General features: G+C 42.4%; 3 protein-coding genes across 3 annotated transcripts; 1 reads left to right on the top strand and 2 right to left on the bottom strand.

Annotated features, from left to right (window-relative positions):
* Nucleotides 1-6145: 6145 nt before the first annotated feature.
* On the top strand, nt 6146-10033 carry psme1 (proteasome activator subunit 1). The gene is made up of 12 exons (XM_031730148.2): nt 6146-6237; nt 6364-6409; nt 6636-6668; nt 6757-6819; nt 6897-6995; nt 7693-7750; nt 8057-8154; nt 8277-8345; nt 8429-8496; nt 8970-9024; nt 9231-9317; nt 9802-10033. Exons 2-12 carry the CDS (start codon nt 6371-6373, stop codon nt 9880-9882), a joined length of 750 nt encoding a protein of 249 aa, XP_031586008.1. The 5' UTR covers nt 6146-6237; nt 6364-6370; the 3' UTR covers nt 9883-10033.
* Nucleotides 9899-12556, bottom strand: LOC116312688 (fat storage-inducing transmembrane protein 1). Its single transcript, XM_031730147.2, has 2 exons — nt 12029-12556; nt 9899-10893 (listed from the first exon to the last, which is right to left on the bottom strand). Exons 1-2 carry the CDS (start codon nt 12313-12315, stop codon nt 10224-10226), a joined length of 957 nt encoding a protein of 318 aa, XP_031586007.1. The 5' UTR covers nt 12316-12556; the 3' UTR covers nt 9899-10223.
* Nucleotides 12557-13569: 1013 nt separating this feature from the next.
* dcaf11 (ddb1 and cul4 associated factor 11) lies at nt 13570-25195 on the bottom strand. Its single transcript, XM_031730145.2, has 15 exons — nt 24979-25195; nt 24490-24691; nt 23221-23348; nt 22535-22653; nt 22353-22417; nt 22058-22158; nt 21323-21469; nt 19352-19406; nt 18865-18933; nt 18554-18611; nt 17087-17272; nt 16746-16899; nt 15958-16110; nt 15728-15834; nt 13570-14760 (listed from the first exon to the last, which is right to left on the bottom strand). Exons 2-15 carry the CDS (start codon nt 24675-24677, stop codon nt 14635-14637), a joined length of 1656 nt encoding a protein of 551 aa, XP_031586005.1. The 5' UTR covers nt 24678-24691; nt 24979-25195; the 3' UTR covers nt 13570-14634.

The raw sequence follows: 25195 nt of genomic DNA, 5'->3' as shown, positions 1-25195 counted from the left end.
CGCTTCTGCTGGAACAATTAAATATCCTATAGGTTATTTCTGCGCGGGTCGTGCCCATTTATGTTCGGCTGCTGTTTTGTTCCCCCTCCTGGATGATGCAAGTTTTCACAGTGCTTGAGTACAAACAGGCACGGAGTACCAGCGTGGAGGGGAGAAACCGGAAGTTCGAGCGAGGGCGCGGAAATACATTCTCACCGGTGGCGACTTTGAGGCTACATATGGGGGGCTCATGAGAAACTGCTCGCACGGAGGTTTCCCCTTCGGTTAGACGGGAGCTCAAGACGTATAGAAAGGGTGTAAACCTCGGGTGGCAAACATACGGCCCGCGAGCCAGAATCGGCCCGGTCAAGACTCCAATCTGGCCCATTGGAGGAGTTTGGAAAATTTGATGCAGAACATACAATTTTGAATTTTAACTGTATTTTTACAAGTATAACAGTTTTTCCCGCTGATAGGTACCTCCACCGTGTCCATTCATACTACAAAACTAATTACTAATAGATTTATTACATATTTCACAAAGAGTGACACTGGCATATTTTATTCATTTAATAAAGCAGTATTTCTTTATCATGTGGAAAAACTGAGATGTACTATTGAAATTGTGCTTCTTTTTGTTATATTAACCTGTCTAATTGATTCGGTTTGTATCCAAATTTCTGTACACTGACAGAACATAAGATCAGCATGAGCTGTATGTGGCCCACCATGTAAAATGAGTTTCACATTCCTGGTGTAAACCTGTGGAAGTAGCCTACACAAAAGTGAGAACGAAAACTGAAAACAACATAAAGGAAAACAACTGCAGAACGCCCTATAGGCAAACTGCTGGTGCTGGAAATAGGTTTCAAGTGACAGCTCATTTCTCACGAGGCCAGCCACCTTTCGTTTTCCTACATATATAAGGCTTTCCACTTTTTCTAACAGAATACAGAGGGAACACATTACTGCCAGAGAAGAGTTATTATAATTCTGTATTAGTTTTAATTTGTTTGTTTTTTATTTCATTTTGCCTTTTTGTTTTTAATTCAATTTAGTTTAGTTAGTTTCCAGAGTGGATTTCTGTGTCAGTTCAAGTTTTTATTGTTTGAAAATGTTTAGTTTTAGTTTAGTTTTTTTTTATCAGGTATTACAATGTAAACACAAAACTTTTTAAAACCAGTTGACTCACAGTCTTAGTAAATACATAATTTAATGCCTATAACTAACAATCCTGAAACCATCTATATTTTTATTTTATTTAAGTTAGATTTCCAAGTTCACAAAATCATTTGAGTTTTATTTTAGTCAAACAAAATACACATCTAGTTTTAGTTTAGTTTTAGTCATCTATAACCTCATGCCAGAATAACACAAGATTACATTAAAAATTAAATAATTTCACAACATCACAGAGCCCTAAATGACACTTTCATGTTAGAATGACTGAAAAACACACTAATTAAGCCCAGAAGGTCTAGACAGCAGGTGGGTGGGGCTGCTGTGTACACAGCCAGAGATGTGTGCCTTAGATGACCATCACTGAAATCATACAGAGCTAACAGCAGTAAAATAAATAAGTAAATAAACTGTCTGAAGCAGAGCATATAGAACAGTCTGAAGTCTGAGCATTTGTCTCACAGGGATTATGTCCAGATACATTTATTTGAAAAAAGCTACCTAAACCTACATCATAAAGTAACTGCGCCTCTTGAATTAATAACTGTTATTAACTGGTCACCCTTCACAGAGCGCTGAACCATCTGGAGAACAGGAAGAGCTATGTAAGGATACTCTTCCTGGACTACAGCTCAGTGTTCAACACCATCCTACAGAGCTTAAGTATCCCTATGACATCACTGTGGTTGGGCTCACCTCTGATGGAGATGAGACAGTGTACAGGGCAGAAGTAGAATACAGTACAGTACTGCTGGTGCTCAGAAAATAACCACTCACACTCGTTGTACATGTACAACGACAATAAAGGGCTATTCTATTTTCTTCTAATCACATTTTTGGAAACATGAGTTCAGTTTCATGAGCCACACACAGGCCTAATTACTGCCAAGTTGGTTGAATGAAGATAGAAAAAGACTGGGAAGGTGAAGTAGGCTAAAAGATCTCAAAATGCAACACATCACACCAGACTAACCATGAAACCATGAGGCTAGATGCACACCATAGTAGTGGTGGACAAGCAGAGGAGGATGGCTTTAGTGATAGATGTAGCAATACGTAATGACAGCAACATCACAAAGAAGGAACATAAGAAGCTTGAGAAAAAACAAAGGACATAGTGAAGAGTTTGAGAAGATGTGGAGGGTGAAGGCAACAGTGGTCCCAGTGGTAATCAGAGCACTCGGTGCGGTGACACCCCCAAACTGGCCAAGTGGCTCCAGCAGATCCCAGGAACAACATCCAAGATTTCTGTCCAGAAGAACGCAGTCCAAGGAAAAGCTAAGATACTGCACGGGACCCTCAAGTTCCCAGGCCTCTGGTAGAAGACCTGAGCTTGAAGGATAAAGACCTCTCACAATGGTTAAAGCAAAGAACCATTGTAGGAGACAAAGAAAAGCCATAACCTTTCAGGCTGAAAACCTGACAGCAGGTAATTAACTTTCTGACAGCACTGGTGAATACAAAGAGCAGTTAGCAGGTTTGAGATTCAAAACCCTGGAACAGGGCACAAAACTGGATTTCATTTAAGCCAAGAAGTGAAAATCATCACATCATTCATCTCTGAAAGAAATGTAAATGAAGGATTTGCAGATGTGACACTATAATAAATGTTATTTGAGTAGTGCGACAAATTCAAAGCTGCTGAGTTTTAAAGTTTTATTGATAATCTTTTAAGGGAATATGGCTGTAATTATCACTTTTCACTACACCAATCATATTTATAAGACGGCACAGCTGTAGGCTTTCCCTCTCTCTGGGACCTTCCACACACATAAATGAAGCTGTGAGAGAGGGGCAAGTAAAAGGGTGGGGTTGGACAAGGGACTACACTAGGAGATAAAGAGAGAGACAACAGTCCAATATACCTGGTTCAACTTCACCACTCATGTCTCATGTTCTCTGATAGGTCTTGCAGAGTCAGCAGACAACTAAAGTGCATGGATAACACACACACACACACACACACACACACACACACACACACACACACACACACACACACACACACACACACACACACACACACACACCTTTCCTGTGGATTACAGGTATGCTCTACCCATGCAGAGACAAAGCCATTTCAAGTTGTGACATCTTTAACGTGCTAGAAGCACAGCATCTCTGAGCTGCAGCATCAATTATATGTGTACACAAGTGTGTTGTAACTTCTGTCAGGCACATTTTGTCCTGCTAAGGTGTTTTCATCATGTTGTTGTGGCCCAAATGCCTCACCAGTAAACTCAAAGTCCAAAAAAACAAGGACAGGCTGGGATGATGGTGTGGTTTCTTTTTTAGGGGTGTGAGGGAGTGGCAAAGTAAATTAAGAAAATCACAATGATTTATTTGAAAGCTTTTAAAACATAATCCTTTACTCTTCTCAGTCTGCATAAATAATGGTTTGCAAGAGCTTCAAAGGCTCCGCGCTGCATGCTTTCTGTCTGACACACACATACTCCATTAGTGTTAATATGACAGGTCTGTAAATAAAGTCATTTACATTCACGCCAGCCAATCATGAAGCCACCTCTCTCTTTCTGCACTCCTGTTCAGTCGCATGAACTTTGTCTGGAGTATTTCTCAACGTCCTCCCCAAACTGAATAACACAGTGCAGACCTTTAATCGCTCACCCAGTCAAAATCAAAGCTGCAATAGCTAATGGAGTTCAGTCGAGTACAGCCACCGCCCTTTGCTCTGAACTGTCACCTCACCTCGTGTCTGCTGAGTGATTGTTTTTCTAGTGTTACATTTAATGGTGCCATATACTACAGGTGAAGAGAAAACAACTATATACTTATGTGCTCTCCAACACTCCAACAGTGGGCAATAAATAAGAGAAGGATTTAACAAAGTGGCTAAAGCTGCATGGGGTGTTTACTCTCTTTTTGTCATTAGACATGATAGGTTTAACGTCCCAGCTCAGAGTGTGCTGGCACGTAATAGCAGTATGACCTGTAGTTGGACGGTATCCTGTTTACAGTGGGAGGCTCTGACGTGTCTTCTCTTCACTCAGGTATCTTTATTTGTTTTACTCTTTACACTGACTGGATCAGCCCATGCCTCTGTCCACACAGCTCCTGATGAAAGAGCTATTGTGACAGCAGAATATTGGTGCAGCAGCAGAGACGCTCACCTATCAATAATGAGTAGTGCTCTTTTTCTTTTTTCAAAAGTTTGTCACTTTTACTTTTATTCCTGTAGTTTAAGCCAGCAAAGATTTAAAACACAAAATCAAATCTTAGAAGAATCTTTCAGGTTCTTTTAAGCTTTATTTAATGATTTGATGAAGATTAAAAAAAAACAACAACAATCACTAAAAAAGCAACACATATCTTTATAGGCCACGTTTACTGAAGCTGTCAGTCATTATCTGTAGTTTGTCTTCATAACCCCTTTTTCTTTACTCCACACTGAACAACAGCACCCACCAGTGGAGAGAGTTTGTTTACACATCTAACATGAGACATGGAGTTTTACAATAATATATATATATATATATATATATATATATATATATATATATATATATATATATATATATATATATATATATATAGAATTAATAGCAATGTTTGTAACATTTTCTAAAAGTGATGCTGCATTCATTAAAGCTTTAAATGACCACATTTTTGTTGAATAGTCATATTTGTGTGAAGCCTTAAAACATCATATCCCACCACAACGAGTGCTGAAGAAAAGGGCAGCAGCTCTCTCTGTGCACATAACTGAGAGGACAGAAATATGGTCAATCTGAGTATTAAATGTGATTTAAGATTGCTTTTGTTTTTCTAAATTATTTTTCAGATATTGCACTGATTTTTAGTTTGGGTTACTGGGTCCAAAGAATTTTGCTTTTACAAAAAAAGAAGAAGAAGAAGAAGAAGAGGAAAAAAGAAGACAACAAAAAATAATACAATAAAATAAACAGAGTAATAAATATTATAATAGATATAATAGTTTTGGACACAAAAATTGATATACAGTACTATGCAAAAGTTTTGAGTCATTTCTGCATATGTTGCTATAAAAATGGAAAATAAGAGCAGTGATTTATTGAAACATGTGCAAGCATAATACAGAATATATCAGAATATGAGACAATATGAGACAAAAACAGAGTTTGTGCAATCTAACAAGCTTTAGTCAGCATTTGTAAGATCCACACATCCTGAATTCTCTTAGGCAGCTTTCTTGTAATTTCTTCTGTAGTCTTCAGGAATAGTTGTCCAGGTGCTTTGAAGGACATCACTGTGATTTAATTCTTGTGTAATCTCAGCTTTTCCTCCTTGTTCCCCCTTCTTTAAGAAAGGCTTACTGACAGCCACTGAGGCCATTTCTGACCAGGCTTCAGTGAACAGTAGATGAATAAAAGGTCAGATGCGTCTCTCAGGTCCTGTGTCAGTTTTTTGATGTATTGTTTTCCTGTTTCTAAGGACATGACTTTCAGATACTGTTCTTCTGCTGCAGACAGTTTTTTAGGTCTGTCTATTTTTAGGTTTATCATCCTGTTTTTGAGGATAGGTTCCTCAATTCTTTAAGGACATACTGCACAATGCTCAGATAAATGTCAGGTTTTCAGCTAATAGCTTTTTAGCAATCACTTTGTTAGTCCACAAGTATAATTTTATGCCTGTCAAATTAAGTAATCTTTGGTATTTTTGCAGATTTAACGATGAGGGGGCGAAATATGTTTTTGTGACAGGCTGCTATTAAAGTGCCTTAAGAATTGGTTCTTGTTGCTAAATTGTGTGTTTATACTCAACATTGGTTCATCCCTTGAGTTAGGTGACTTTTTTTATTCTAGGATGAGGGTTAGCCCTTCGAAGACAAAGAAATAATTACTGCCACACAGAAACTCATTTCTCTTAGCGATTTTTGCTTGTAGACTTCCCCACTCTGTTTCCCTTCACAGCCCAATTTTCCGGGAAATGAGAAGTCGACTACTCCTTTTAAAATATAATAATGTCAAATAAAACTACACGGCCCACAATGCAACACGTCCATTCGCTATTATTGCAGGAAAGTACGGAACTGTCTAAAACACTCTTTACTTTCATTTTCGCTTTTTATGCTGAGTAACTGTGAGTATTTGTCCGTGTCTTGCACGGCATTGAATTACACAGAAAGAGAGCATATTCTTCTTTCTAACCGCCTCCTGTGAAGTCAAAGCCTTTACTATACTTTAATAAACAACTTCTCCTCTCCAGAGACGACATGGCTGCTGTGGATATTCGCCTCAAGTCGAAGAAACAGGTGAGTCCGCTAGCACAAAGTGTTATGTAGCAGCAAGCTAACTCTCTTTTCCCTTCACTTACATGGTTAGTGTGTCAGTGATGCTAGCAGGCGAGCTAGTGTCCACATAAGTGTTTGTTTTCATGGGTCCACGGACAGCAGGGGTCACGGGAGGTGAGCAGCAGCAGGGTCTAAATAAAATGGTCATTTATAAGCAAGCCTAAAAGCTGTGACTTCTTTATCCTAGGTGGACGACTTCTGCCAAAAGCTCACGAAGGAGGTAACTCAAACGAAAATGAGAAATCTTTCCCAACTCTGCTTCACAAGTTTGAATTATTAATGTGGATTTTGTTACTTGGTTTTAACAGGCGGAGGTGCTGGTGTCAACATATTTCCCTCAGAAGCTCGAAGAGCTGCAGGAGCTGCTGAAGGTACCACCTGTGTGACTGTGGGGGCATGTCACTGGGCTCTTGATTCTCACATTGTGTGACTTGTGTTTGTGCGTCAGTCTTTCAGATGCAACGACCTGCCTTCTTTAAAGGCTCCACTCGACATCCCGATACCCGATCCAGCTAAAGAGGAGGCCAAGCGCAAGAAAAAAGAGGAGGTGGGGACTCCATCCCAGAAGACTGTTCTTTAAAACTGTGATATAAATCCAATAAAGGAGCATTCGGGGTGATTTATGAAGGACGGCTGTTTTTCCATTACCCAGATGTAATGGCTTTCGTATCGAGGAGTCTCACATCTGTGTTTTATTTGTCTAACCTTTGAATTTCTTCATAGAGCCTCCTCTCAATTGGGGTCCTCGGCTCAGGGTTTATATTTAGTGTTTCATTATATAAAGACACAATGCTGAGTCCCCAGTTACCATGACAACCAATCACTGTGCAATTTCCAAGGGCTGTTTTACAAACTGGCAGCGAGCGGGCCTTTTACTTCAGTCGGCTGTGAATTTCAGATTTTTATAAACCGTACAAAGGCTGTGTGTCTTGAACTAATACTCGTGCAGGGATTTAGAGGAGGGCAGGGAGCCGTGTAGCTAATGCCACTGGGGTTTTTTTTAACAAGGGTTAGGAGAATATTTGGGGTAGTTGCACAACTTTCGGGAGCTGCCGGAGTCCCCTTAGAATATCAAGGGGCACAGATTGCTGCAACTGGGTTACATGTCTTAAGCAAAGAAAAAGAATCCAACAGAGATCCCGAGGTTGAAAAGCCAGAAAAGAAAAAGGCGTGCAACCTAGCTGTCTTGGAGATTAATCATCAGCAAAAACTGCGACCTGATGCCTTCTATTCTTATTTTACAGAAGGAGGCTAAGGAGGGGAAGAAAGACAAGGACAGCGATAAAGAGGATGAAGACGCAGGTAAATGGGGAAAAATAGAAAGAAAGATGAATCCATTTAGCAGTAAACGTATTCCTGTAAATAAGGACAATAAATACTGCAGGACAAAAGGCTCCAAACACATGTATGAAACATATAATTGCTTTTCTTGCTCCTTTGTAACAAACTGATGAGTCTACTGTGGCTCATGAGCTGACGACAGTTTAAATACCGTTTACACACTGATTAGCTAACTGGAAGATAGCAAGGGCATAAGGAACTTTTTCTATATTAGAAAAGTAAATCTGCAGCTCACTAAGTGAAGGAGTGATATCCTCTGTCCTCCAGGCCCTCCATGTGGTCCCATCTGCACCAATGAGCAGGTGGAGAGCCTCCTGCCGAAGGTCAAAACTGAGATCCAGACACTGAAGGAGAAGCTCAACACGGTCAGTCTCAGAACTTTATGTGGAGAAAAATCTGTCGGGTTTTATGTGGAGAAAATATTAATGTGATAAAAAGTCTTGTATATTATACTAGTGGGGTTTTTTTCTTTTTATTTTCCTGGCAGGTGTCAATGTGGGTGCAACTCCAGATTCCTAAAATTGAGGATGGTAACAATTTCGGAGTGGCTGTCCAGGTTGGTAAACAATGGCGTGTGGAGTCTATCTTTAGGGTGCAATTTATCCAGCTGCATTTTAAATCTTCCTTCGTGTCCACCAGGAGAAAGTGTTTGAGCTGCTGACCAACACACGCACCAAGATTGAAGGATTCCAGACTCAGATTTCAAAGTAAGAGCCTGCACTGACGCAGCCAGTGTACAGCACAGGAAAACAGACCTCACATTGCTCCATCAAAAGTATTTGGCAGAGAAAACCACGAAATCTGCTCTGTGCAAACACACAGGCAGCCGTGGAGACGCATTCAGTGTCATAAGAATATCCACAATTACTCAGAAATCTACACAGATGAACAGCAATTCAGGCTTTCAGAGGGTCTCATCCATCTTTATTTAGTGAAGTCAAACAGAAAAAAAGTCATATAGATATAAGCAGAATCAGTGTGAAAGGCTTCAATTCTACATTTAAAAGTGAGATAATCTAACAGAGACAATGAGAGGCACGGTCTCCTGCTTTGTCTTTTTATTAAAAACCAGACTGATGTCTTGAACGTGGCATCGGATGTGACATTTAGCGAAATGCTGGGGGCTATTTTAAAACAGGTGGGTGGTACTGTAACTCCTCTCTTCTCCTTATTTTGGCAGGTATTACAACGAGAGGGGTGACGCTGTGGCCAAAGCCTCCAAATCGCCCCACGTGGTCAGTGTCTCCCGCTGTGCATCCTAATCTGCATATTAATGTGTGAATGACAAAAATGTGTGCCGGTGCGCTGAAAAAAAAAAAGCACTTATGAGGACGTTCTCTTCCGTATAAATTAGATGCATGTTGTTGTGTCATGTACTTATCATACTACACAATGTTTTGTTTATACGCTCACTGTTTGTGATGTGTGTTTTCTGCTGCAGGGAGACTACAGACAGCTGGTCCACGAGCTGGACCAATATCAATACTGCGAGCTCCGCCTTGTGGTCTTGGACATCCGCAATACATACGTAAGACAGCCACTGCCTCTTGCTTACACTTGGCCCTCTCTGACTGCGCGTATCCTGAACCTTATAAATCTCATGATCCACACTCCGTGTACCATCTGCTGTTTTCATGCTCTGTATTTTAAATCGAGCGGCTTGGGTGTAAAATATGCCCGTCGTGTCCAAGCGGCGGGAGCGGCAGCTTAAATGGAATCCATTCCTTCTTAATAGGAGGGTAATTAAACTAATTGCAGTGCTTGTGTTAAATTGATTGGCGCTCCGTCTCCCGTCCATTAATCAGCTCGTCTCTTTCCTTCGGCCATTGTCCTCCCGTGTTTGATGCCGCTAATGAACAAGGCGTTGCGGGCGATGATGAAAGGAGCTGTTTGACGTGATTACAGCTCCATATCTGGACGTCCCTCTCTTTTATGACTCCCTGTAAACTGTCTGTCTTCCCTATATCATCCTGCTTCTGCATCACACTCGGTGTCTTTATTTCTCTCTCCAGGCTGTGCTGTTTGACATCATTAACAAGAACTTTGACAAGATTAAGAGACCCAGAGGAGATGGGAAAGCGCTCATCTACTGAGACTGACTCCAGGCTCTTTTTTTTTAATAAGCAACAACCAGTGTAGAATGACACTCTTCATCAAGTAATGATACACCTGCTCTCAGAAATCTTTTTCTAACTGTGCCTGCATTTTGGTTCATATTACACAATAAAGCAGCAGTTTTTCTCACTTACTTTGTCTGAATGAGATTTCTAAGCTTGTTTATGGACTAATTTTGACCTCTAAAGAAAGCAAACTATTAACGTGATGTCACATTTACAGCATGCAGTCTGGAAAGAGGGTTTGGCAGTTCGTTCCTGAGCTTTGAAGGACATTTCAGTGCCAAAATCTCACCATTTTCATTAAGCGTGTCATACTACTAAGGCTGTTTGTTGGTGTGCACCGTGGTAGAAAGTCCCTCTCTGGGCAAACCAGGACAACCCCATCTCGATCCGAGTCTGTACAATCCCTGATAGAGTCCTCTCCACCCCAGGTAGCCCAGAGCTCCACCTAGCTGCTGGGAGGGAAACTTTGGGAAGTATGCAAGCAAACACAGTAGCAGAAACATCCAAACAAGGAGGAGAAGAACACACAGGAGGAAAATGATTCTCAGCGGGGTCCCGGGTGACCTCTGCAGAGGCTTCTGTCGCTCCAAGTGATGACCAAAGACGCACATTTCCTCGACAAGCAGCAGACAGCAGAAGCAGAGGATGAGGACGTCCTGGGAGACTTCGTACCCTCGCCACAGCATGTGGGCTTTCAGGCAGGAGGCCTTGTTCTGGTCTTCATGGAGGAGCAGCAGAGGCTGTACTGGGGAGGCCAGGCTCTGGCCGTCCTGGCCTGGGGTCATGGGCTCGTAACAGGTCCCCGCTGCATCCTCCAACAGGGTCAGGAGGCGCCGACAACCCCACCAGAGCAAACCTGCGAGGCCTACTCGAGAGAGGTGGCGGAGGGAAAGAGAGGGGGAGTGACGGGCTGAGAGGGAGAGAAGGGTGATGAAAGAGCCCGTAAAGATGCAGGTCCAACCCCAAGTGGACCTCAGGAACTTCCTGTGACAGTGTGATGAATAAGGATATCAGTGCACACCATATATATATGAGCAAAACACACTGCAGTAATGAAATATGTGTAAACACAGCAACAGGAGGATCATGGGGAAGCAGAAAGTCAGTCATTCATGCTCACATTCACACTTTGGGCCAGTTTAGATTTGTCAGTTACCCTGAAATTTATGTCTTTGAATTGGGGGAGAAAGCCAGAGAAAGAACATCCAGACTCCAGCCAGCCGGCAGGTCAGATCCAGGAGCTTCTTGCTAACCACAGTGCTCAGAAAATAAATCTATTTTGTAATATGCATAAAAATCCAAGCTTTACCAAGTTTTACAGCAAAGCTGAGTCTTTTAACTTTTTCAGTTCACTCAAACTTGCTGTGAGGTATCAAAGTTGATGAGCCAGTGGTTTCACTTAATTAGTTCAGTGTAAGTGCACTGAACAGTCTGAGGAAGACTTTAATTCTGCTGTTGCTTCATAGTTACCATCATACATCAGAATAACATTGTCATACAATATTTAAGTGCTGCTTTTGTTTTTCAAAAGTGGTATATTAATATTGTATTGGGTTTTGGTGGGGGGTTTACTCAGTGTATATGTGACAAATGAGTGGCAGCAAAGCATCCACAAAATAAATGAGGAATAATTTAATATCATAACTGGATTTTAAAAATATGTGATGGATTATATGAACCTAAAACAGTGGGCCAAATGACATTATGATGATTGTAAATGCTGAACTGTATTGTTCCACAAGCTGACTCAGAATAAAGACTCAGTGAAAGTTTGCCACCAAAACAGATTAAGTAGGGCTGAAGCAGTAAAAGCCCAGCGAGCACTACAGTGAGCAAGGGTGCGGTGGGTTTTATTACAGAGTCAAGAGTTTATTAAAGGAGCAGTGGCTTTATCAAAGATATACAGTTTCCTTTAGCAATGACAGCAGTTACTACAGCTATTTAAGTCAATTATTTCCATCCAATTAAATCATGATAAATCATTGCTAAACTCTCCACAAACAGGTCCTCCACCTATCTCCACCTAATAGCCAATTCTGGCCCCCGTGCTTTATGTTTGACACCCCTGGTGTACGCAAAGCACTGAAAGCAGTAATTCAGTGTCTCCCGGAGTCCTCACCTGTACAGGTAGTGGTTGCTGTTTGCAAAGATGCTGTACTTTGATACCCAGAAGCTGAGCACAGGCCCAAAGAGGACCAACCCAGACAGCAGCAGGTGGAAGTGTCTTCTGATCAGGCTGCTTCCTAAAACTCGGGCCAGAAAGTTTGTAACAAACTCCAGAACAGTGTTCAGGAGCCTCAAGATGGATCGTCCGGGCAGTATCAGCTCTGCAGCCATCCGGTGTAGTTTATCCAAACTGATCTCTGGTGTGAAGCCATTTGAGGAGTTTCCTGTCTTTAGATTCATGTTGTTCGACCCGCGTTCGTCCTCCCTCTTTGTGGAGTCTGCCTCGCTTGCTTTTGTCTGCAAAAAGGACACCCGTCCCACTCCAGGACCTTTCTATTCTATCACTGTCAGGCACGCGAGAGAACACATGGTTTACAAAAATACAACCCCCCCCCTCATGTCCCCTTTTCCCTCAAAACCCCTCCCCCCGTAGGCAGAAAGAGAAGATGCGGTAATGCTTGCTGCTGTAACTGACCCCATTATTTTCACAGCAATGCTCCAACACATTTAAAAAGTAAACAAAATGAATCTTTAGTTCGTGACAAAGCTCCCAGTTCTTTTCAATAGCTCTCGTGTGATGCTGCTCACTTATATTTGCATTTCCTGCATTAGGAAAAAAAAAAAAAATAATAGTAGTCTCATTCTGACCTTGGATCATTTAGCTCCTTTGGCTCCTTTTCCGGTTCTCTCCTTCAGGACTCTCCAGTCTAGGAATCAGCTGCTGGAGCCAAAACTAATTTAAGTTATAAGCGGTTGCCAGCTTGCATTTGGCGCCATGGACAGCTGCATTTCTCACAGCACGTTCAGTCTGCTTTATTTCCAGGCTCAGTACTCAGGCCGGAGCTTCTTAAAGCCCCCCTTCAACCGTCTGAGCCAAATGGACTGCATTTAGTCTTTCCATGGTACTCATGCTCACATAAAGCACACTGATGCCGTTTTCACAAGCCAGTGCAGACTAATGGCAGACGGGCTGCTAACTTCCACAAGGTGGTGGATTTTTGGTTTCTTTCATTAGTCTTCAAAGTTATTCAGAGAAAGCTTTCCAGTGTAGTAAATAATAAATGATGAGCACAAACTTTTGAAATTCACTAAAAGCTGTGATGATGCACTTTTCCAGCAGAGCTTTGGAGTCTTTTGTAAGAAGTCAGAACAGTAGGTGTAAATGAAACCAGGCACGCCAAAGTATGTTAGGTCTAATTTTAGGCCGGTAAGTGCACTGCTGACATTACAATGACCTTCAGACAACTTTGCTATGGCTCCTGTAGCAGCTAATTGTCAACTGTGTGTCCAGTGTGTGCGTGTGTTACTGGCTAATGCATATCTGGCAGCTGCAGTTAGCTCTATAAAACACACAGAGAAGCTCAATGACAAATGTTTAAAAATCCCATCCTGTGAGTCGTGTGTGTTGTTTGAAGTGTCGTTCTAGTTTCTCCTGCAGCTCCCACACTTTTAAAGCCTGAAACATCTGATCAATGACCAACAGCCCCTTCGTGATACGCTTGAAGAAAGGTTTTTATTATAACTGCAAAGTCTGAGAGTGAAATATGAGCTTTGATATAAACACCTGAAAATTGCATATACAGATCATTTTGAAACCATGTGCGTGTTCCCCTTCCCCAAAGTGCTGACTTGAACACATTAATCACAGACAATCAAATCGTTGAATCAAATCACAGGCTTACATTTAGCCAAAAATTACACTGAGTGCTGACCCTGGAACGAGAATATTGCTGTGTCTGAGGGACAGGGAGTTAACATTAGCCTTGAGGAAGCCTACAGAGGATTCAGAATAACAGCGAAAACTTTCATACTCTTTCTGATGAGGCAGACCAGGTCGAATAATGACTATGAAACTTCCTTGAGTCTGTCGAGTTTTGAATAAACTCAGGAAAGCTAATGCAATTATCAGCTTCATGAGTTTGACAACAGGAAAAAAAAAATGTTTATGACTATATGTTGAGTCTGTAAAGGTAGATGTTCCCTAAAATAGGACACAGCCTGTGTTGTGTTATACATAACAGCAGAGTCCAAACAGACTCAGGACACCGACGACAATCTAAATACACTCCCTGAACACACACGCGCACACACGCACACACACAAACAAACAAATTAAAATTCTATACATTTTTACAAAATTATCATCATTACGTTCCCCTGCAACATCCAAAGTTGTTGTTTTTTCCATATATATGTGTGTATATATGTATATAATCACTAACTTATCGTTTAATTCCAACAGCTCATTAAGTGCAGCTTCAGCGCATTTTGAGTAAAATGTCCCAGGCTGGATTGAAAAAGCTCTGGCCTGCTTATTCTGTGCAAGACATGAGGCAAAAAACAAAAAACAGAGGGGAAAAAAAGAAAAACAGCTGCAGGCGGCAACAGCCGTCCTGCCGTGCTCCGATCGGCACTGGACAGCGCGAGGCTCCGGCGCCTTCCCGGTGAACTCTTCACAGCCACGCTTTGATTTTAATCACTAATATCCCGCACTAACGTTAGCAGATACTCAAGTCTCTCCCAGGCCTTCTGAGCTCACTGCCTTCCTCTGCAGTGACATCACTTCCTCCAACAGCTCCCTTCCTCTCCTCCTCCTCCTCCTCCTCCTCCTCCCCTTGCCGTGTCTCGCTCCTCGTCTAGTGGATGGGTTTGTCTGTGCTCCCACATCCGAACCGCTCCGTCCCACTGTAGAGGAAGGATGGAGATCAGAGGTTAAAAAATAATAACTGTGCCCTCTAAGTTCTTGTTATCACTTTTAAAACAGCTGCAGAGCCTGTCTGCTCTGCTAAATAACGGTGACATGATTCATGCTTTATGCCAACAAAACAAGCGGCAGCTTTTAACCACAAATGGAAAAGAAGCAGCATTTTCATTAGCCAAGCAAAGAGCTAAATTTATGGTCTTGATATGCTACTACATCAATAGCGCATACGTGCTACGCAGAGTTCTGCAGACCTACTTAGTGGCTGAGTGAAAATATGTGGAAAACCTCCAATTTCTGCGCTTCTCATTTTGCGTTTTGGGATTTTTAATTCCCTTTTTCCTCTGACGCGTTGCTCGGGGGCAAAGCTGTGTTTACTTTCTGCAGGACTGCACCCTCGCTGTAGCCTCTCTGCTGGTTAAACTCCCACAATCCTCCTCTCTGCACGCCCAAAGAGCTACGCAAGGAAGCAGCACTGCACGACCATAAATCCAGCTTTGCTTGTGTGTGATTAGGTCCAGGCCTCAGCAGTGTAAAGTATAAACATAAAGTACTCTGCATCTCATGTCTGCTTCCTTCTTCTAGTCGAAACAGCTCAGTTCATTTGCACCGCTTTAATGTTGTTTTCCATTTTATCAAGTAGTGGTAGTAGTGAAAGTGCTAAAAAGTCTAATTTAATGGAATATGTGAGGGGGGAAAACAGTCGTTTATTTCTGCAAATGGTCATTTTTTTCCCCTAATTACCAGAAAACGTATCAAATTGTCTCAGACTTTTCTAAATTACGCCTTATTCCATTAGTAGAGGAAACAGTGTCTGGGATTAACGCCACTCTATTAAATCTTTTTACAACTTCTGGAAAGGGCTTTCTTTTGGGTTTAATGTGATATTTATGATGACGAGCTTTCACACGCTGATTCCAGCAGGACACTTTCTGCATTAACCGCACTCACAGAGCTGCTGATGATGTTGTCCTCGTACGGGTGCCAACTGACATCTCTCACGCACGCGTCGTGGCCCACCAGTCTGGTTACCACCGTGCCGGTCAGCACATCGTAGACTGGACACACACACACACACAGGGTTCAACTGATTTTCGATTCTTCAAATATTACTTTGTGCATCAGCTCACGCAGACTTTATCTCCGTTTACACACTGACAGACACACACAGAGTCACTTACTGACGATTTTGCCCGTGGAACAGCCGGAGTAGATGAATCTCTGCCCGGTGCTGAACTCTGGTGAGAAACGGCAGCGTATCAGGGTGTGGAGGACGCCATGACCTCGGTAGGTCATTACTGAGGTGTCCCCTGTCAGCTTGTGTCTCTTCAGGGCTGCGAGGAGCAAGTAAACAAACACAAAACTGCTAAATAACAAAATAACAAGGATTTCTCCATTTTATTTTATTTTATTTTTACTGTTTATGCTCTTTCCTCACACTCGACTTCAACTTTAATCCAAAAGACAGTGTAGATTTATATCAAGCTTAAAAGAAACTGCACCCTGAACTAGATCGTTTCATTTTGTTTAGTTTTTTACCGCCTCGTCTCCTCCTCCTCTCTTCCTGCTCTATCTCATTATCCAAACTCCTATCCTTCACCTCTCCTCCACTCCTTCCCTCCTCTTTGGCTTGTAATGGTAATCACTCTCCCTACGTGTGGCTTTACTGTCTTTTTATCCTCACGACACACACACACACACACACACACACACACACACACACACACACACACACACACACACACACACACAGACAAGACACACACACACACACACACACACAGACAAAGACACACACACACACACACACACTCCCTGTCACTGCCTCCTCTCTCTTTTTTAATAACATCATTTTATCTTTATCTCCTCCTCTTTGTGACCTCTCCTCCTCTCGTCCTCTAACTTCCCCTCTGACTCATTTACCACGAGTACCTCCCTTTCGCCCTTCTTCGGTCCCTCCCCTCCTCACCTCTCTGGGGAACCTGCTGCCAACGGTAGTCCCAGTTTTGCTGGGTGACAGCCAGGCGGGAAGCTGCCAGCCCCTCTTTGGGCGAGAACTTCCTGACATCCCACAGCTTGATGGACTGGTCCTTCGAGTTGCTGATCAGGTAGCGAGCGTCACCCTGGCACCGTGACAAAATGGAAAAAAGCAAGAGCGAGATCTGAGTGTTAGAACAATACATGTGATTAAATAAACGTCCTGCACGATTAATGTTCTCATTTAAACCATTTCCAAGTAACTGGCAAACTTTTTCCTGAGAGACCCCTCACCACCACCACCACCACCACCACACACACACACACCCCCACCTTGCTGTGGATGAAGGTGATGCCGTCTCGGTGGCCGGCCAGCTGTCCAACAGGCTGCGGTCTGTCCTCCCGCAGCGTCCGTCTGTCCCACACCTTGCACAGTGCGTCATCGCTGCCAGAGAACAGCAGCTGGGACGAGCTGTCGGCGAACGCCACCGCGTTCACATCGTCCTCGTGGGCATCAATCTGATGAGGACGGCAGCAAAAGAAAGAGAGTCAGTGTTTACTGTATGGAGCGTGTGCACGTGTGTGCAAGAATGTGCTATTTACAAGTGGGCTATTTACATGTTGTTGTGAAAAGTGTGTGTGTGTGTGTGTGTGTGTGTGTGTGTGTGTGTGTGTGTGTGTGTGTGTGTGTGTGTGTGTGTGTGTGTGTGTGTGTGTGCACTTATGCATGTCTGTGCCTACGTAGAAGTAATGAAAGGAGCATTTTTCTTCAAGGCTGCTGCACACTGAAACTCAAGACTTTTCAGTACATAAGCCTCCAAGGCTGTGCTACAAACAGGCTTTATACACGCAGCATGGTTGTGAGTCTCCAAATGCAAAGATGTAGCTGTTAGTAATTACAGCAGTACAACTGTTTGTTAGTTTTGTTCTTTATATGTGCAAGAAGATGAAATAAATCGCTAGATAAAAGGATGTGTCACAAATGAAAGGATAACTCAACATGAAGTGTTGAAGCACGGTGATGAATGAGGTCTAGCGGAATAACTGAACTGCTTTCTTTCATACGACATTTCATTATTTGCCGTTTTAATGATGTGGAGGCCATCTGTAACAGGTGACTGTGAAGGCCACAGCGTGTGATTCACATCATTTTATAATCACTAAACCCATTCAGTGGACGAGATGACCGTCATCTTGAGAGAGAATATGAACGTCTCATTGTGAGACAAAGATCGGCCTCAACAGTTTTCTATTGATTTGCAGAAATCCTTCCCTCCAATGGGGAAAAACAGTAACCGGAACCACAGCAGCAAAATCCCCCGACTTCAGTTTCCCATCACTGCACTGAATCGTGGAAAGTCTAGCGCTGCACATGAGGAAGTGACAGTGAAAGTACAAACAACTAATAAAAAGTTGAGAGATAAAAGCACAGAAACACACCACAACACTGAGGTAATTAGGAGGGACAGACAGAGAAACGGCGGACGACAGAGACGAAGCAGATGGTTGAGGTCGAATGCTGACTTCTGCGCACGGGGCGGTTACGGGAGGAGGGAGGGCAGTAGGTTTAACCCCCACCGTCCCACTGTGTGGTGGAGCTGGACTCTTCGCTGCCATATTAGACTGCAGGACGGTGTAAAACTTTATGTAGACCAGCGCAGTTTCTGCTCCGCTGTATCTGGCTAACCTTGACCGAAGGATGAAACGCAAATCAGACAGACATGGACGCGACGCTGAAATGGGCATGGCCGAGGCGGCGCGCGAGCAAAAAGACATAAATGCAGACAAAGACACACTAACCTTCAACATTCGTTTATTCTGCTCAAGATCAAAAACGTAAAGGCAGCCGTCGTTTGCTCTGAAATGAGAGAGAAGAGAGGCTGAGAAAAAGAAAGAAAGAAATCCCCCAAGTGAGGTTTAAATGTGCTTCATGTTTATATTAACCGTTTTCAAAATTTAATACAGGCTCTAATAAACATATTTCGAATATACCGCCAACAAATGGAAGAAAAGCAGAGTTTTTCTTGAATTCAAATTTCATAAAGAGCCTTCAGTCCTCATTTCAACCCTGTCAGTCACTGCCTTGAAACATAAAAGCAAATTGTACTAACCCTCCCAGGATCTCTTTGCCATCTGTGGACGCAGCCAGCGAGAACACACAGAACCTCCTCTCATCTGGACTACAAAGCACAACAGCGCACACACACACACACACACACACACACACACACACACACACACACACAGACAGGTTGGACACTGCAGTAAGAGCACAATTACTGATTTACAACCACACTCTATCTACTTTATTATTTTTTTGGTGTGGGATAACATAAAGGCTTTATGAAGGCAAGCATCACCTTTTAAACAATGTTTTTGTTAGGAGAGCTGTGAGTTTAATGGCAGTGCTTTGTTGAATTAATGATCTATTTTTAACAAAAGGAGCGCACACAGAGCGAGAGGATGGATGTTGGGGTGACAAGTTCTGACAGCATCATTCATCCAGGTGGTAATGAAGGGAGAGGAGGGCCTGCTGGTAAGGAATGATAGATTACCTGCTCCGTAATGTTATAAGTTACTATGAAGGGAAACACTAACTTGAGGTCCAGGGCGGTGTGGTTTTCACTGTCTCCATCTATACTGCACATATGAACTGTGGGGGAGGAACAGAGAGAGACACGTATGAATAAAACATCACAGCTAAAAACGTGGTTGATATGCTGCTAAAAAACAAAACAAAAACCAGAAAACTCTTGGAAGCTGTGGCTAATGTAAAAGCACTTGCAATATGAAAGAAATCACTTCCTGATTCATTTATTCACTTCTTCCTATTTCTCACAAGTGATGCTGTTAAAGGCTCTACTTTCAACATTCCTCAGAGGTTTTGGTCTATCTCGATATGACATCATCACACAGTTGCTGCGGATTTGTCACAAATCCCAAAGGTGCTTCATCATATTGAAATCTGGTGACTGTAGAGGCCATTTTGAACACAATGAACTCATTGTGATGTTAAAGAAACCAGTTTGACATTATTTGATCTTCGTGACGTGGCATGTTATGCTGCTGTAAGAAGCCCAAAGTGTAGCAAGACAATATTCCACACACCATTACAGCAGCACCAGCAGCTTGAACCAATGATACAGGGGGACCCATGCTTTCCTGCAGTTCTAACCCCGCCATCCAAATGTGATGGCAGAAAGTGAAACTCCTCATTGACACATTTTCCAACCTTGTACTGTCCAACTTGGGTGAGCCTGTGTTTCCTGTTCTTAGCTGACAGCAGTGACACAGTCGGGTCTTCTGCTGTTGTAGCCCATCTGCTTCAAGGTTTAACATGTTATGCATTCAGAGATGCTCTTCTGCACACCTTGTTTGTAATGAGTGGTTATTTGAGTCACGGTCTGGTCATTCCTCTCTGACATCAACAAGGTATTTTCACCCAGAGAACCGCTGCTCATTGGATATTTTCAGTTTCTCAGACCATTTTCTGCCAACCCTGTGTGGGAAAATCCCAGCAGATCAGCCGTTTCTGAAACACTCAGACAAGCCTGCGTGACACCAACAATTATGCCTCCATTCTGATGCTCAGTTTGAACTTCAGCAGGTCACCCTGACCATGTCTACATGCCTGAATGCACCGAGTTGCTGACATGTGATTGGCTGATCAGACATTTGCGTTAATGAGCAGCTGCACAGGCATAACTAATGAAGTGGTGGGTGAATGTATTTTGCACTTAGGATATAAGACACACCACTTGGCTTTTCTGTGTTATTTACTCTTATTTAGTATCTTAAAATACTTTTTATTTCTGAACATTTTTAAAAATAAATGTAATATAATTTCTTCTTTAAAGCCACAAAACAACCTGTGGTCTAACAAATCAAATCCTGAAAGTCTTTCTGGACATCGACAACACAAAGGAGAGGGATCATCTGCCTTGGCAGTTCAAAAAGCAACATCCGTGATGGTAATACTGGATAACTTACACATCTGTGAAGGCACCATTAATGCTTAACAGTAAAGGTTTGGAAAATAAATGCTGCTATGCAGACAATGGCTTTTCAGCAAAGACCTTGCTAATTTCAGCAAATCAATGTTAAACCACATTCTGCACACATCCACAATATAATAAAAATTTCTGCCGCATTAGGAAGGGAAAAATATGACAAGATTTGTGCAGCTACAGTAGAAAATAGAAAATACAATAGGAAAAGATTAGTTTTTCAAAATGATTAGTTTTATAGTTCTAAAAAAAATTCCCTGTGTTGTTAAAAAAAACAAAAAAGAAAACCTGCACCTGTCCCAGCCTTATATTCTGAATTGTTGTGTCTGCTCTGTTTAAGGTTCTAAATGACTTACAAATATGCTGTTATGTATTTGATTTACAGTTCACGAACAGTCCCAGATTTTCAGGAAAAGTGGATTCATAATCCCAACTATTAAAAAAAGAGCTAATCATGAAGATTTATGGGTTTGCTGAATCTTTACAGAATTAATTATTCTAATGATGGCAAACTGTTTTCCTCATTTCATCATGCAATATCTTACAAGTCCCATATTCTTACTGTAGTCAGACCAACTGGAGTAGAGCACGTGGTGCGCGTCGGGGGTGAAGCAGACGTCCAGCACGCTCCAGCCCACGTCACGGGCCTTTACCGTTCGCCACAGGTGAAAACGCCCCCTACTGGTGTCGTACAGGCGGATGTTCTGGTCTGCAGCAAGAAAAACAAAACAAAACACAAAGACTCGCTTTTGTTTTTGTTTGTTTTTTTTACAGGTCCTTCAGAGTTTGTGACAAAGTCCTTTTTTTTTTTTTTTATTCCTTGGGTACAAACAGAGTGCTTTATTTCACTTTTTCCATTTTGTCTGTAAGACTAATCAGTATAAGGACTCATTTACACATGTCTGTCACCAGCCTCTGGTTTGTTGTTCAGCGCTTGCTGCTGATCACTAACAGAGATATAATACAAGAAGAATAGTCGTGACAGTTAGGCAAGTGTCAGGTGAGACGTGGTGAGACGTGGTGAGACATGTTGTCCTCCACTTGTTTAGTTTGCTTACAAAACAGTAACTTCATCCATTAATCATTAAATGAGGAAATAGGAACTTATGATGTGCTTGATATTTGTTTTTTAGAACATGAGAAAAGTCCAACAATACTTCTCTCCGCCTGAACACAGTCTGTACACAACACAGCATGATTTGGTGGTCCACGCAGCAGCTTTAAACAAACACTCAGAATAAAAATCAGATCTGATTCAGCCCCTCTCGATCCTCATGTTGGACCTCGTGCTATTTACCTTGGCAGGCAGAGAGGAACATGTTGCCATCCTCGCTGTACACTCCACAGAAGGCTTTCTGCTGGTATGTATCCTTGTGGGACACATAGTTTGGCAGGAAACTGTAGAAGAACACCGGGGTCACAATTTTAATATTTCGTCTTCTTCATGTCCAATGCATTGTATATTTTCACAGCAATTGTGCAGTTATCCCTCCACTCCAACAGAGCACAATGGTCCAATCAAGATTTTAGTCATGCTAAACTAACTGCTACTTAATTCTAATTTAGATTTTAAATACTCCAAAGTTACTTACTGCGTACGGATACGACTGCACTCTCCGTGGGAAAAACTGGAGCCTCTACATCTGCCTTTTTCTCTCTGCACACAAAAACATTTGTTTGCAGTTTCATAATTTCACTGAACTCTATAAACAAAACTAATACGACTCCAGTGCCGCAATTATTTTCCATTTAGATTTTATTTCTGGGGTCTGACCTCTGCTAGCATGCGAGTGAAACTGCGATAGCCTTTCAAGGAAGAGGAGGCGGTGGCCAGCAGGATCTGAGTGCGGATCTCACTCCGGTCCACTTCGTGTGTGTCAGGTTGGGTGTCCACTAAAGGGAGAACACAAAGAACAAGCCTCAGTAGGAGCTCACATTCAACAACAAGCTCTCAGAACTTCAGGCATGCTCCGATTAGCTGTCCTACATATTTGAGAGAACAATCCATGGAAATTTTTGACAATTGAAACATTGTTTTATGTTTGATCCATCACTGATTGACAGACGATGCAAAGAGAGGAAAAGAAGAAACACACAAAAGGAAGAAGAAACAGTATTTAGGCCTCACTAGTTCTAGAAAATAAAAAACTGAATTGAAGTTTCCATAAATAACATTTTTGGGATGGCAGAGAAAACAAGACAATAACATTAGTGTAAGGTTTCATGTCTCTAAATGAAACCTTACTGACATTCATCCACTGCTTCACTACTTGGAAAGAGAAGACATCGTCCTAAAGTAATTATATGTATTTCTGCACTGCAGTGGCTGCACTCTAAATAGATCTGTTAGCTTTCCATATTATGTGATCATTGTAACGATGCATTTAGGGGTATAAATGAAGAGTAAACCAACAAGTAAAAAACTGCTTATTTTCCTGCCCTGTGTCAGTGGGAGGTTACCTGGTGGATTATAGCGGTCACCCAGCCGTCCATCCCAGGCTCCATCGCTGTCTTCATCAGAGTCAGAATACGACTGGACCAGCTGCAGCCCCGTGGCTCCACTGCCATGGACCAGTCTTACCTGACCCCTGCACATGCAAGCAACCAGTCAATTAATCAGTTATGATTAATCTAATTATCTATTGCCCTAGTGCAAAGATGTAACTAGAAAGAAAAAAAAAGACTTGATAGGTGGAAACCAAAGCTAAATGGTCCAGCTGTACAACATGTAGCAATGACGACATTTAAACGCTAAAGAAGTGAGAAATGTTAAATGTTTTTTCTTGCAGATCTCGGTTCCCTCTGGTCACGAGAGCAGGCCCTGCCAATGTCACGGTTCACTAAAGAAACTATTAGAGGAATATCCAAAAAAATTCCCAGCCTCTCCAAGTGCAATTAAATCAAACTGAAATGGGAAAACCTTAACCCCCACTTAGCTTTGCAGCACTGGAATGTGATGTGACATTTCAATTATTTGCTCTTTGGCAGTGAGATAGAACACTGCATGCATTACTTCTATTTGCCTCTAAATGTCATTTAATAAGTGCCCGATACGCTCACCACACACAAGTCATTTTCACTGCAGCAACTACACACATATGTGATAAAGGCTTCTGTCCTAGTTCTGACTTCAAGAAATGTAAAGTAATGAACTAATGCTACAAGTCCCCAGGGCAGTCCAAAAACATGTAGTCCTCACCACTTGGATGCCACCACGAAACGCCTCTGGGTAGTAATTTTGAAGAATTATCTCATTCTAATTTCAGTTGTCAGCAGGACGTATAAACTGCGCACACAGAATCACCAGCCATGTGTTAATAAAAAGCTTTCTTCCCTTGCCCCCAACAAGTTTTACTTCTATCAACATCTTTGCTGTTGCAGAACTCTCCCACAGTTTGAATTGTGGAATGCTTTGAGTGCCATCATCTTTAATAACCATTATGTCTCTCGGCTAAAAGGAGGAGCTCTTGCTTAAGACTGCTGCCTCCATGACCCAGACAAGTGGTGGATGGATGTATTGCACTGCACCATTGCATATTGCTGCCAAGTGGTATGACTTGCTACTAGAAGGACTTTGACTTTATTGCACTTGTGTTTTTATGTATTAATTGCTCATTTTTACTTCTGCTAGTTATGACCTACTTTCACCAAAACAGCTCCATAGTACCTCTGCTACAAACCTGGGCCCTGGGTGGTATCAGATTGAGCGTTTTTAACAGTGAAAATCACCTCCTCAGTAAGTAAGCCAGCACTTCTGCTAAGTCAACGTCCTCCTCTGATGAAGACTGCCTGTCCGTCCTGCGGCCTCGGCTGCTGCTGCCGCCCTGGTTTGATTCTGTCGCTTCAGACTGCTCTCCTGGGTTGCCACTGGAAGAGCCCCTTCCACCAGACATCCCAGAACTGGACTGTGAGCCCATAGACTGAAGATGGCCTACCAGAGAGAATAACGAGACGTGTAACAACAATTTCAGGGTTACCTGACAACGTCACGTGATCCCCAGACACCTTAGAGAGGGACGAGAAGCACAGCAGCTAGGAAATAATGTTTGCTGGATACGGCGTTAAACCTATAACAGCTAAAGTTACTGGCGTAAACCTCTCCACTCCTTCAGTACAAACTAACTATCCGTGTATTGCACATTAGCTCGTCATGTTTAAAATGCTTGGGGAAGATTTAGTTCGAGCTAGCTGATAATGCTAACGATAACATTTGGCTACCGTTGGACTGTCAAACGATCTTCTTGACAGCTCGTCGGTCCACCTCTTTGTCGTTTCTCCGCGAACTGGATCGTGTGCTCGGTGTACAACTTCCGCACCGTCTAACACAACCCCCTCACAAAGCTAGAGAGCCGGAGGTCTGAGAACACAGTGTTTGATCAGTCTGCTAGCAGAGCCAGTCCGTGAATCGCCATGTTGTTTACAAAAGTGTGAAAAA

The sequence above is a fragment of the Oreochromis aureus genome, linkage group 9, assembly GCF_013358895.1.
Source record: "Oreochromis aureus strain Israel breed Guangdong linkage group 9, ZZ_aureus, whole genome shotgun sequence".
In the NCBI taxonomy this organism is placed as follows: domain Eukaryota; kingdom Metazoa; phylum Chordata; class Actinopteri; order Cichliformes; family Cichlidae; genus Oreochromis; species Oreochromis aureus.
This window is presented reverse-complemented; position numbering and strand designations above follow the sequence as displayed.